The sequence below is a fragment of the Hyperoodon ampullatus genome (genome assembly GCF_949752795.1).
Source record: "Hyperoodon ampullatus genome assembly, chromosome: 17".
In the NCBI taxonomy this organism is placed as follows: Eukaryota; Metazoa; Chordata; class Mammalia; order Artiodactyla; family Ziphiidae; genus Hyperoodon; species Hyperoodon ampullatus.
This window is the reverse complement of record NC_136930.1, coordinates 73,911,743-73,925,712: the sequence shown is the minus strand read 5'-3', so window position 1 is coordinate 73,925,712 and position 13,970 is coordinate 73,911,743. Positions and strand designations below refer to the sequence as shown.

The window sequence follows — 13,970 nt, the reverse complement described above, 5'->3', positions numbered from 1 at the left end:
CAAAGACTTAGGTACAAAGTTGTCCTCTTGTGACATGTTAAACAAATAAAACAGCCTATTAATGTCTAAAAGTAGAAAATATGATTGGAATAATGATGTTACTGTAACAGGCCATAGCCTTAGGGAGCCGATAACGTGGGGCCTGGCTGGTTCTTAACACGAATTTGCTAATGAATGGATGTGGGGGGAGGGATGGATGAATCAGTGACTGGGAGGTAACACTGGGCTTTGCTCTTAGAAAGTCACACCTTTGGCTGTGTGAAGAGTGGAGTCTGAGCAGTGAAGAGAGGGGGGAGGCTGGGTCTGGGGAATTCCTCCCACGTGAGGCCCAGAGGTTACTTCCTGCAGCTTCTCAGCTCAAGGGCCCTCCTCTAAAGGCGTGTCTTTCTCCACACAGGACATGTTCCAGTAGATCCTAACGGCGTCTCTTCCTGGCCCAGAAACGCTTGTTCTCAAGCACGAGAGAGCCATGGGCGGCCTGCAAGGGAGCGTCGTGGCCCATCTCCTCTGGATGCTGCTGCTCTGGAGTGGGGACGGCAGCTGTCAGGCCCAGAGGGCAGGTGGGGCTGGAGGCTGTGCCAGGCTGAAGACAGAGCCGTCTGTGTGCGCGTCTGTGTGTGTGTGTGGGTGTGGGCCTCGGGGTGGGCTAGCGCCTGTGTGTGAGAGAGTGCGGGTCATCACAGGGGAGGTGTCAGCTGTCCCCCAGCTGGTGTGTGTCATAGTCGTGCAGCTGGGGCATGTGCATGTGTGTGAGAGTGAACACGCCTTTTTTTTTTTTTAAATTTTTATTGGAGTATAGTTGCTTTGCAATGTTGTGTTAGTTTCTGCTGTGCAGCAAAGTGAATCAGCTATACGTATACATATATCCCCTCTTTTTTAGATTTTCTTCCCATTTAGGTCACCACAGAGCACTGAGTAGAGTTCCCTGTGCTCTAAAGTAGCTTCTCACTAGTTATCTGTTTTATACACAGTGGTGTGTGTATGTCAATCCCAATCTCCCAATACATCCCATCCCTGCTCCTTCCCCTCTTGGTATCCTTAAGTCTGTTCTTTATACATGTGTCTCTATTTCTGCTTTGCAAATTAGTTGATCTGTACCATTTTTCTAGATTCCACATATAAGTGATATTATATGATTGTTGTTTTTCTCTTTCTGACTTCACTCTGTATGACAGTCTCTAGGTCTATCCACGTCTCTGCAAAGGGCACTATTTCATTCCTTTTTATCGCTGAGTAATACTCCATTGTGTATATGTACCCCATCTTCTTTATCCATTCCTCTGTTGATGGACATTTAGGTTGCTTCAACACACGTCTTGTGTCAATCATAGAATGTGTTGAGGGTGTGTCTCTGTTGAGCGCATACAGGGTTTGGGGACAGTGGGCAGGTTAGTGCCCTGCTGCGTTGTCTGGCTCTGTGAGGACATTGGACCACATCCTGGGGGGCGTTGGATGCCCTGGAGTCCAGCCAGAAGAGGCGGCTGGGACAGTGAGTGGACGGGAAGTGGGGAAGTTATTGTAGCAGAGAAGGCCCGGGCGGGAGGGGGTGAGAAGTGACAGGAGGGTTTGCCCACCTGTCTGAGGGCCTCCTGGGAGGAGTCACTGTCAGTGGGGGACATGGGGAAGGGGTCAGGGACCTGAGCTGGTCTGGTCTGTATCATAGCACCCAGCCCAGAGCCCGCGCACTGCCTCCACGGCACACAGCTGGACCAGATCTCAGGGAGAGCGCCTGTCACTATACGGCTGGGTGTAAGATGCTGCCCCCGTTTTACAGATGAGGAACTGAGGTAACAGATGCCCACTACTGTATATAAAGTAGATAAACAACAAGGACCTACTTATAGCACAGGGAACTATATTCGATATCTTGTAATAATCTATAACGGAAAAGAATTAAAAAAAAGAATATAGATATATACATCTATATGCATAACCGAATCACTTTGCTATACACCTGAAACTAACACAATATTGTAAATGGACTATACTTCAATTTTAAAAAGTGTTAAAAAAAAAAAAAAGAGAGGCTCCTATCCCCCTACCTCCATCCCCGTGAGGCTGGGGGACACAAGAAGTGCTGAGCCAGAGCCAAGCCCTTTATCCGGGGCCTCCAAAGAAGACGAAAAACAAACAACAGACCCCAGAGGCTTGCGTTTCTCCATCGTTTTACAAAGTTCTGCTTTGCCTGAGCCTCACAAAGCCCGGCTGTCTAGAAAGACAGTGATGAGTGTGGGCGTCCTGGTTTTCATGGGAGGAATGTGGGGCTTCCTAGGAGCTTTCTGTGTCCCCTGGGATGACCCCACGTGCCCAGGCGATACCCAGGATTATCCAGTTCAGAAGTGGGAAGGCCCAAGGACCTTCTGTCCGTGCTCTCATTTCACAGAGTGGCGGCCCAGGGGAAGCAGTCGCCTGCCGGGTCACAGGGCCCTTGCCTGTGGCAGAGCCGAAGCCAGAAGCCAGGACCCTTCCCACCACATCTCTCTTCAGTCTCACCTGCCCAAGACCCAGCCTGTTCCCTGGCCTCCAGGAGAAAGTGGCCCCTTGGCGAGGCCTCCTGCACAAATGAACCTTCTGCAGCCTAGAGGATTACAGCCGCAGGGCGGGCCCTCCCTGGCCCGCAGCAGCAATTATTCTGATCAGGCTGGGACATCATTGTCCCAAAGACAAAAGGATGACCTCTTGTGTCAAGAAGAAACACTCCCCAGGAATTATCTCTGAGTCTACACATCTGGGCGGACACACTTCTAAAGCTCTAATCCTGTTAGGGGATCAATCCTGCGAAAGCAGGGATTCATCTCAGCTCCTCAGTGGATCGGACTTGGATTTTAAAAGCTAGAGGGGAAGGTAGATGTGGAAAATTCAAGGGAGGCACTGGCTCAGGGCAGGATAAGAAGTATTTGTGTGTGTGTGTATAAATATGCCTAGCTTTATTTTTCTGTTTTTTGAACTTAATGCATTGCTTGTAAACACAAAACCAGAAGTACAAAGGAATACCATTCACTCATGGTTCTGCTTGCCAGAAATAAGCCATGTTTCTTTTTGTAGCTTCTCTCGTGAATACACAGTTGTACACAGAGACACACATGCTTTTCATACCCAACAACAGAGTGGAAAATGTATCCACATTGGTAAATAAGGGTTCCTGTCGGGCCCGGCCACAGCTGTGGCGGCTTCCTGACATCCCACTGAATGAGCACAGGAGGAGTATTATTTAAGTAGTTCCCTATGGGTGATCATGGAGGTGGTCTCCAGAATTTTGCTTGGCAGTGCTGCCATGAACTTCCTTATACATCTTTATTTTTTTCCCCTTCCGTTTATCTGCTAGTTTGCTTCAGTTAAATCACTGAATCTGGAATTGGTGGATCCAAAGATACCCTCTTCTGTAAAAGGCTTTTAGGACCCTGACAATGGGGTGACAAACCCCATGGCCACTTCTTGAGCCCACAAAGGCACTCTCCTTACACTCTCACTGGCTACCACGGTCTTTCTGACTTTTGCCAGTTGGACAGTTTAACAAAGTGGGATTCTTTTTCTTTTTTTGGTTTGTATTTATTTTATTTTCACTAATCAGATGTTTGTGCCAGGTGTTCCCAAAGCCTGATCAGCTGCTGCTGTTGGCATGGCCAAGACTCAGATTCCAGAAAAATCGAGACAAGGGCATTTTGATGGTTCCCCTGTATATTTGTGCAGCACTTTGGAGTTTAGAAGACACTTTTCCTCATATTATCTAACTGTGAAATGGGGACGAACAAGCTCTCTGCACAGGGCTGCCCTGAGGATCAGAAATAAATTATATAGTGCTGCATTTTGTTTAATCAAAAGCATCACATAGCTTATATAAAATTTATATTTGTAAAAATATAAGCATATTTTTTATAGAGCACTATAGAGCTTCTAAAATATATGAATGCAGTCTATCTTATATGATTTCTAATAGTGAAATACTTTTAACTGTTTAACTATCTGACAAGAGAGGACTGGCTAAATAAATTATGCTTATCCCTGCAGTGGGATCTCTGCAGCCATGGAAACCGGCATTATCACACTGGAAATGGGCTCCCAGAGCATCGCTGGATGCGGTAAAACCAGCTGATATATCAGTGCGTCTGGTACAGGCCCACTTCCATCAATGACTATATGGAAACAGAACATAAATAAATACACCGTGGGCTAGCAGTAGTTATCTCGGAGCAGATGGAAATACGAGTGTTTAAAGATTTTTTGATTGCCTTTTCTGCTTTTTCTGAAATGGGCGTGCATTATTTATAGTAGGTTTGAAAGATAACGAAGTCACTTTTGAACCAAAATAATGGGAATAAAGAAACGGGTACGGTAGTGTTCCATGATTGTCACTCACTTATATAAGTATATATATATAAGCTATATATAAAATTATATATATTTATATAACATCTATATATTATATAATATATAATTATATATGTATTATTCACTTATATACATATATAATTATATTATATATAATTATGTATATGATATATTTTATATATCATTATAGTATATTATACATAATTGTATGTTATTCGCTTTTAGAAATATATATAAACTATATATAGTTCTATATTAGTATATTTTATATTATATACAATTATATATGGTATCCCCTTGTACAAATATACGTATTAGCTATATATATAAATATATATGTTAACTCTATAGGCAGCTGAACCTCACAGCAACCGCGGGGAGACTCCCGGTCACGTGACCTTTAGGGACCCGAGGTCGGGGCTTTAAGACAGCAGCCGAGGCCCCGCCCCCGCCCCCGCGGCGAGGCCGAGTGGGCGGGGCTTGGAGGCAGGTCTACGAGACCCGGATGACCACGCCTCCCGCCCCCAAAGACTTTGCCTTTCCTGCGACCCAGCGGCCCCCGTCAGCCTTCTTGTCGCCCCTGCAGGTTGCAAAACCGTCCACTACGACCTGGTCTTCCTCCTGGACGCCTCCTCGAGCGTGGGCAAGGAGAACTTCGAGAAGGTTCGGCAGTGGGTGGCCAACCTGGTGGACACGTTCGAGGTGGGCCCGGACCGCACCCGCGTGGGCGTCGTGCGCTACAGCGACCGGCCGACCACGGCCTTTGAGCTGGGCCGCTTCAGCTCACGGGCTGAGGTCAAGGCGGCGGCGCGGCAGCTGGCCTACCACGGCGGCCACACGCACACGGGCGACGCGCTGCGCTACGTCACGCGGCACAGCTTCGCGCCGCGGGCCGGCGGCCGCCCCGGCGACCGCGCCTTCAAGCAGGTGGCCATCCTGCTGACCGACGGCCGCAGCCAGGACCTGGTGCTGCCCGCCGCCGATGCGGCGCACCGCGCAGGCATCCGCATCTTCGCCGTGGGCGTGGGCGAGGCGCTGCGGGAGGAGCTGGAGGAGATCGCCTCCGAGCCCAGGGCCGCGCACGTCTTCCACGTGTCGGACTTCGACGCCATCGACAAGATCTGGGGCAAGCTGCGGCGCCGCCTGTGCGAGAGTGAGTAGGGACCCGCGCGGGGCAGGGCGGGGCGGGACCCGGCTGCACCGCAGAGGGGGGCCCGAGGCCATCCGGCCAGCTCAGTAACTGAGAACTCCCCACCCCCAGTCCGGGCCCATCACCCGGGGTCCTGCCCCAACACCCAGGGTCCTGCCCCGTGGGCCCTGCGTCCAGGGAGGCAGAGGTGGAAAGAAAATTAAAGAGAGCTGGGTCCTGAACCCCGCCCATTCTGAGATACTCGGAGACTGGTTACGTCTCTTGAGTTGCAGCTTCATGTCTGCAATGGGGACCATCCACTGGCCTCCCAGGGCTGTTACGTCAGAGCAGGTACCTGCAGAGGCCTAGCCAGAGTATCTGCACGCAGAGCTGAGAGATGTCGGGTCCTGCTGCTCTCCTGAGGGGTCGCAGTGAGAGGTCATGGAAGAACGGGGGCACAGACCGCCTTTGGGAACTGCCGGAGTCCGTCTGGGCAGGGTGTGACATGGTCAGATCTTTGTGCAGAATGGAATGCTGGCAGGACAGCGGAGTCCACGGAGCCCACTGCTGGTCCCAGAGGCCAAGGGCTCTTGACCTGGTGCCCTCTGAGATCACGCGAGGCCTCCGAGTTATTTGCCTGGAATCTTGACTGTGGCTGGGGATGGAGGATGGGAGAGGAAGGAGTATGTGGGCAGAGGGGAGCAGACAACGGGCAGAGGTCCAGGGGCCCCTGGGGCTCTGACCTGGACGCTGACCTCCAGGACCCTAGTGGGGTCATTCTGAGGCCAGCCCCCTCTCCAGGACAGGAGGGGTGAAGTGAGTTTCTCTTGTGCCAGCCTTTCTCCAGGTTCAGCCTCTGCCTGCTTCACTGGGGTGATGTTTCCTCCTTGCCGGGTAACTTCCGCCTCCAGGGCCCAGGCGGGGGCAGGGAGTAGAGTGTCAGCCTCTGTCTTGCTGACTTCTCTGGGGGACTGCGCCCTGGGTGGGGCAGCCCAGAGGGTCGCATCTGGGCAGGGGCAGGGGCCTGGGGCAGTGGAGGAGGGACTGGCAGTGGGAGCAGCTGGCCAGAGAGGCAGGTGCCTTGTCCCAGGGATGGGCCGGGCTTGCAGCTAACTCATATCTGAGACTGGATGCCCTCGGTTTCTTTACCACTCTGTGGCTTTTCCTCTGCTTACTTATTCACAGATACTTACTGGGAGTCTCATGTTTGTGTGGCGTGACTTCTGAGCCTATAGAAAAAGATAAGACACAGCGCCTGCCCTCAAGGCTTTCCTAGTCTAGATGGCGGAAAAGACACCAAAAAAGGAATGTGATGGGTGGGGTCCTGCTGTGGTTTGGTGGATGGTGGCCCTGAGAAGAGGGAGGGCTTCCTGGAGGAGGTGACACTTAGACGGTTTAGAAGACAGAGCGTGAGCTTCAGGATGAGGTGGCCGCACTTAAGTCAATGAACTGGAAATGGCCAGAGGAAAGGAGCGGAGTGGAGGATGGTGGCTTTGTGTGATGGTCAAGGCCTAGATAAAGGAGGGCCTTGTGTGCAAGGCGAGGCGTTGGAGGGTTCTTGGCAGGGCGTGACATGGTCAGATCATTATATAGAATGGAATGCTGGCAGGACAGCTAGCAAAAGGGAGCCCCTTCACAAGACCGCTGGGGAAATTCAGAGAATGGTGCTGGGGTGGATGGCACATTGATGACGAGGCCCATTTTACAGATGAGGAAATTGATGCCCAGAGTGCTGAGAGACAGTCACCTGCTCTACAGTGTACAATTCATTGGCCATAGACTTCCTTAGTGACTTCATTTGATCCTCATTACAACCTCCTAAGATACAGATGCTCTTCTTTTTGCTGCTGAGGGCATTTAGAATGCTGAGATCATGGGCTTCTGGGCCCTCAGCAGTAGGCCGGAGAGGTGACGGGGCCACACTGGGGACGGGGAGGAAGGCAGAAGGAACAGCCCGGGCAGCGCCAGGTGAAGCCTTGATCTAGGTGCATATGCTCAAGGAATCCGGGCTGACAAGAGCCAGACGCTAGGTCATGGGCCTAGCCAAGGGGCAGACATCCAACGTGGTGGCTCAGGGTCCATGAGCACCCAGCTGCCATCCCAGAGCCTTGATCCAGGGACCTAGGAAGCAAGGCTGCTTCTAGACCCTACCCTCTGGCATTTCTTCATCCTGCCAGCCTGGGTTCAAACTGGTTCTGCATCTTGGCAGAGCAGCATGTAGATTTTGAAGAACTTCTGTGCCCAGGGGATGGTTTTGGGACTGCTTCCGACAACCCTGGAGAGGGCAGGCCACTGAGTCACGTTGCCCGGTGAATACAGTGGCAGGGCTGGGCACAGAGCCCGGGCCTTCGGCCTCCGCATGCTGGCCTCATCCCCCTGTGCCCCCAGAACACAGATTTCAGCACCACTGACCTTGGGTCTGAGTCAGGGACGATGATCACAGGTAACAGAAAACCCCACTCTAACTTGCTAAAAGAGTAAAGCACATTGACGTCACACAGGATGAAGAGGCCAGAGGTCGGGCAGCCTCGCGCAGTGAGACCAGGCCCTCTCACTCTCCCTGTTGCCAGGCTCTTCTTTCTTGGTGTTAATTCTGATCTTGGCTGATGTGTGTGTCGGGGTCCCGGCAGTGAGCAGCGTTGACTGAAGAGATGCTGATGGGGGTTCTCTTCAGGGCAGATTGAGGTCACCGAGGGATGCCGAGGCACCGGGGATCAGCAGCAGGAGAACCGGCTGGTAGCAGGGATGGAAGTGATGCTGGGGCCTGTGGGGGGGGAGGGACTGCCCGTCATGAGCTGTGGTCTCCTCACCTCGGGGGGGAGCACGGCTGCCCACTCAGCCATGACCCAGAGGGAGCGGGAAAGGAGCCCCTGCCTCACTCCCTGCCCGCTTGGCTGGCACTTCCCGTTGGCCTGACCTCATCCGACACCAGTCAACAAAGGGGCCAGGTGATACGGTGACAGGGGCCAGCCTCCTGGGCTCAGAGCAAGACAGAGAAGGACAGCAGGGCTGTGGGAGGGAAAAGGAGCTGCCAGCGCAAGACAGCTCTGAGTGACCTCAGAGTCGCGAGAGTCTTTGGACCCACGAGAGGAGAGGGTGACCCACAGGCCCGGGTTCTGTCAGACTGGACGCCTGTAAGCCCTGCGACTGTTCCCAGCCCATCGCTGTGGCCTCTGAGTGGAAACAGGCTGATTATCTGGGGCCTAAACCACAGGACCCTGTTTGACGCTGGGGAGTGGAGTTAATCACCACCTCTCCTCCCTCAAGGAAAGGGGTCTGACCCAGGCAGAAACACCGGGGGCTATACCCACGGGGCAAGGGCTGCAAGCCCACCCAGCACGCCACACATCCACCGTGATAACATTAGGAGAAACGCACGATTCTCTCTATAGACAGGCTTCTCCGAATGCCTGAATAGATGAAAGATTCAAGTTATTCTTAGTCATCTAAAGGGAACCCGTTTTGTAAATACAGCTGTAGGCTGAGAGGGTCTGCTCTGTTCTGGGGACAGACGAAGCAAAATCTCTGCACAATTGCTTCAATTAGAAACAAAGCAAAACAAATAAAAAAGCTAACAGTAACATAGTGGAAGGCACGTAGTAGATTAAATCAAGGAGCATCACAGCATCCAGACAGCTAGAAATCTTTTGACACAGAGAGAGTACCTATGGGTGACTTCACAGCCTGAATCAGAGCTGTTCTGACAGGGGCTTCACACTGATGATCTGGAAATCGTAGACTAACAATGTGCGGTTTTGGTGTCGTGATCAGTCCACCCAACCCCCTCATTCGTTCATTCAACAGCCATAGTGGGTTCACGCTGATCCGTTCATTCATTCAACTTCAACCCAACCACGTGTTGTAAGCATTGGTTCAGTTCAGTCCATCCGTCCATCCATTCGTTCGTTCACTCATTCATTCAGCAATCACACACTGAGTGAGTCCTCTGCTGGGCACACGCCAGGTGCCCAGGATGCAGTGATGGATCTGATCTTCTTTTTCCTTGAGAAGCTTTTATCTACTGGAGGTAGCAGGAAAGTGACAGATTATTACACCACGGACTGTGCACGCTGGTTACCACCTGCCACTGGAAGTTTCTGTTAGTTTATCGGCCTAGGAGCTGCCTTCACATATAAGAATATAAGCTTCACGAGGGAAAGTCTGTTTCTTGTGGTGCCAGCGCCTGGAACAGAGCCTTGTATATGTAGGAGGAGCTGCCTAAATATTTAACAGAAATCGAGAGCAGCGGCCCGGCAGTTAGCTCTGTGCTCCCTGCTGCGCTTGTGGCGCTGTGCACATCAGAAGCACCCGGCCGCATTGACCTACCGCCTCCCAAATGCAAAGAATAAGAGTATTCAGCAAAGCTGAACCCATAGCCAGCAGTAACTGAGTATTTCACTTGTGCGTATTTTGGTAAGCAGAGACAAACAGTTGGATTTTTTTCCCTTTAAAAGCAAAACCTTTATTTTTTTTAACATCTTTATTGGAATATAATTGCTTTACAATGGTGTGTTAGTTTCTGCTTTATAAGAAAGTGAATCAGTTATACATATACATATATCCCCATATCTCCTCCCTCTTACATCTCCCTCCCTCCCTCCCTATCCCACTCCTCTAGGTGGACACAAAGCACCGAGCTGATCTCCCTGTGTTATGCGGCTGCTTCCCACTAGCTATCTGTTTTACATTTGGTAGTGTGTATATGTCCATGCCACTCTCTCACTTCGTCCCAGCTTACCCTCCCGCCTCCCCGTGTCCTCAAGTCCATTCTCTACGTCTGCGTCTTTATTCCTGTCCTGCAATGGTTCTTAAGAACCTTTTTTTTTTTTTTAGATTCCATGTATATGTGTTAGCATACAGTATTTGTTTTTCTCTTTCTGACTTACTTCACTCTGTATGACAGACTCTAGGTCCATCCACCTCACTACAAATAATTCAATTTCATTTCTTTTTATGGCTCAGTAATATTCCATTGTATATATGTGCCACATCTTCTTTATCCATTCATCTGTCGATGGACACTTAGATTGCTTCCATGTCCTGGCTATTGTAAATAGGGCTTCAGTGAACATTGTGGTGCATGACTCTTTTTGAATTATGGTTTTCTCAGGGTGTATGCCCAGTAGTGGGATTGCTGGGTAATATGGTAGCTCTATGTGTTGTTTTATAAAGAACCTCCATACTGTTCTCCATAGTGGCTGTATCAATTTACATCCCCACCAACAGTGCAAGAGTGTTCCCTTTTCTCCACACCCTCTCCAGCATTTATTGTTTGGAGCTTTTTTGATGATGGCCATTCTGACCGGTGTGAGGTGATACCTCATTGTAGTTTTGATTTGCATTTCTCTAATGATTAGTAATGTTGAGCATCCTTTCATGTGTTTGTTTGCAATCTGTATATCTTCTTTGGAGAAATGTCTGTTTGGATTTTGAAGGCTGGTGAGGGTCTGGAGGAGGCAGGCCAGGATGGGCTGAATCTTCCCATGACAGGACAGATGCAGAGGAAGAGGACCCTGACCCGATGCCCTGGGCGGTGAGCAGCACTGAGAGAGTCTGCTGTTCTCTGAGCGCCAAACGTTTTGAAGGCTGATGAGGGTCTTTGCATTACACTCTCACTCTGTCTCCACCCAGCCCGGTTGGCGGGGCCGGGGGGGCGGGTGTCCCTGCTGACGTTTTGCATGTGGGGAAGCCACCAGGGCTCTAGACCTGTGCTGGCCATCACATGTGGGCACTGACCAATCTGGGGCTGGTCTGAACTGAGAAGTGCTGGGAGTGACATACATGCCAGATTTTGTGGGCGTGGCATGAAAAGGAGAGTAAAGCATCGCATGCATATTCATTATATATATTGATCACATATTTAAATGATAATATTTTGGACATTTAGAGTTTATACAATATAGTCCTAAAATCACTCTCACCCGGTTCTTTTTACTTTTTAAAATTGCGGCTCCTAGAGGATCTCACTTTACGTGTGACGCTTACCTGTGAGGCTCGTCTCCCCCTCTGCTTCCTCCTCCTTTTCCCTTGTTCTTCTTCTGTGATGCTGGCGCTGCAGACGGAGAAGTGGGGTCTGATCGCTTCTAGAGCCCATGCTTTCCAGCCAGCCTGGCCACGGAAGGGAGGAAGGGCCGTTCTGGGGGACAGAGGGGAAGCTGAGTCCCAGGTCAGGGCACAGGAAGTGAGGGGCCGGTGCGGCGGCCCCGCTCCTAAGGCAGCACAGCCTGGGGGCTGGAGGCAGTGGCCGGTCTGGCCTGGAAGCCCAGCTGAGAGTGACCGTGTGTGTGAGCAGAGGAGGGGTGACGTGGGGACAGGACCAGGCCTGGGACTGGGCAGCGCTTCTTCAGGGTGGCCATTGCAGAAGCTTCTCTTTGTCCAGATTGCTCCTGGACCACCCGTGGACCTGACCTGTCCTCCTTCTCAGGCCTCAGTTCACCCCTGCTTAGAGCAGAATTCCTGGGCATATCCTGCTTCCCAAGTCATAGCTGCAAATAGGATAACTTAGTGCTACCAGTTGATTTTTTTCTAACACATTTATGGCTTACCCTATGTGTCCATCCGTTCTCAGAATTAATAGGCACAGCACTTACGTTGGCATTTAGACCTTAGCCACTCCTGATTGGTCGGTGACGTGGCTGGTTAGGATCTCTCCCCGAGGAGGCCCCACTGGCAGGGAGCAGAACTGGCAGTTTAACCCCGTTCTGTTTGACCGCAGGGCCTGAGTTCTTTCTGGTCACTGTGGATATTTAGGAAGCATCTTTTTTTTTTTTTTTTTTTTTTTGCATTACGTGGGCTTCTCACTGCTGTGGTCTCTCCCGTTGCGGAGCACAGGCTCTGGACGCGCAGGCCCAGCAGCCACGGCTCACGGGCCTAGCCGCTCCACGGCATGTGGGATCTTCCCAGACCGGGGTACGAACCCGTGTCCCCTGCATCGGCAGGCGGACTCTCAACCACTGCGCCACCAGGGAAGCCCTAGGAAGCATCTTTAAATCCACCATGGCATTGAAGCCTCACCCCAACCGCCGAAGTCAGTTTCCTGCTTTTTCTTCTTCTGTTGCTGATGGCACTGAGGGGCTCATCCGGGGTCACAGGCAACCAGGCTCTCAACTCTTCACATAGCTCAGAATCCGCTGCTGCGAGTCTGAGTTTTTATTTTTTATTTTTATTTTATTTTATTTTTTTTTGCGGTCCGCGGGCCTCTCACTGTTGCGGCCTCTCCCATTGCGGAGCACAGGCTCCGGACGCGCAGGCTCAGCGGCCATGGCTCACGGGCCCAGCCCCTCCGCGGCATGTGGGATCTTCCTGGACCGGGGCACAAACCTGCGTTCCCTGCATCGGCAGGCAGACTCTCAACCACTGCGCCACCAGGGAAGTCCCTGAGTCTGAGTTTTTTCACGCTATCCTTCCATAATCCTATTGGATGCCTAACTATTGAACCCTCCCAGTGCCTGGCCCAGGCCTGGCTCATGCACGGTGACCAGTGGCTGTTTGTTGAAATGGTAAATGAAACTCACTGTACTTGAAGAAATCATCATCCCTGTCCCATAAATGAAAGATTCCGTGCACACCTAGGCGTGGAGGAGCGAGAGCAGCAGCAGCAGTCACGCGTGGCGGTGTTATGAGAGATGCACTTTCTAGCATCGCGACTTCCGTGGCCTCACCCAGTGGCCTCCCCTGAGATCTGCTCTGGCCTGTGGCTCACTGTCCCCCTGGCCTTGGGCTCATCCAGGGAAGCGCCTCCGTGTCACGGCATCAGTTCCTGCCCCTCTGTGACCTGATGAGGTTCCCAGGGGACTGGACCTCAGCCTGGCTTCCCGCAGAGCCTGGGGCGGAGGCCCAGCCCCAGAGCCTCGTCTGTAATTAAGAGCTTTCTCTACCCCAGGCTCAGTCGTGGACATGAAACAACCTTTATATAGCTGATGGTGTGGCTGTCAGTGAGCTTGTGGCATGCCAGTGGCTGTAGCTGGGGGAGCCTCTGCCTACTTCTATTTTGGGGACACTGTTTGGTGGCCCTGACTCCCCTCCCTCTGCCCTTTAGCCCTTGGGTGTTAGTGTGGATGAGGGCACAGAAGCAGCCCCTTGTGCCTCTCTGGTTCATGACACAAAGCCTCCCTCTCTCTCTCTGTGTTGTGTGTCCATGTGCTGCTATTCTAGTGAGTTTTGTCTACTGGATGCAATACTTTCCATGATGACACAGAGAGAGAGAGAGAGAGAGGGAGGGAGAGAGAGAGACAGAGAGGCTTGTTTGGTGTGAGGCGGGGATGGATTTTATTGTTCTCCTGCAGTTCACACTGGAAAAACGTCGGCATCTCTACCCCAGCTGCGCATTTTGAGAGTGCGTGACTCTGCGTGTGTCCCCCGCCACTCCGAGGAGAGTCTCAGCTTTGTGTACTGGTTAGACCCGCTCACAGATTCAGCCGCTGTGATCGTAAGTGAGGTCAGTCTGGGGGCGGGTGCCGAGATTCCTTGAGAGGCTCTTTCTTGCTTTTGACTGTGGCTGTCACAGACCACA

At 51.6% G+C, this 13,970-nt stretch overlaps 1 protein-coding gene across 1 annotated transcript in view; it reads left to right on the top strand.

Moving 5' to 3' along the window:
• Window positions 1–469: 469 nt before the first annotated feature.
• COL22A1 (collagen type XXII alpha 1 chain) overlaps window positions 470–13,970 on the top strand; it is a gene marked incomplete at both ends in the record, with an annotated part of 240,616 nt that continues 227,115 nt past the window's right edge. The window contains 2 exons of the mRNA XM_079722651.1: window positions 470–560; window positions 4,916–5,482. Of these exons, the coding sequence (XP_079578777.1) occupies window positions 470–560; window positions 4,916–5,482 (658 nt within the window). The remainder of the gene's footprint in view (window positions 561–4,915; window positions 5,483–13,970) is intronic.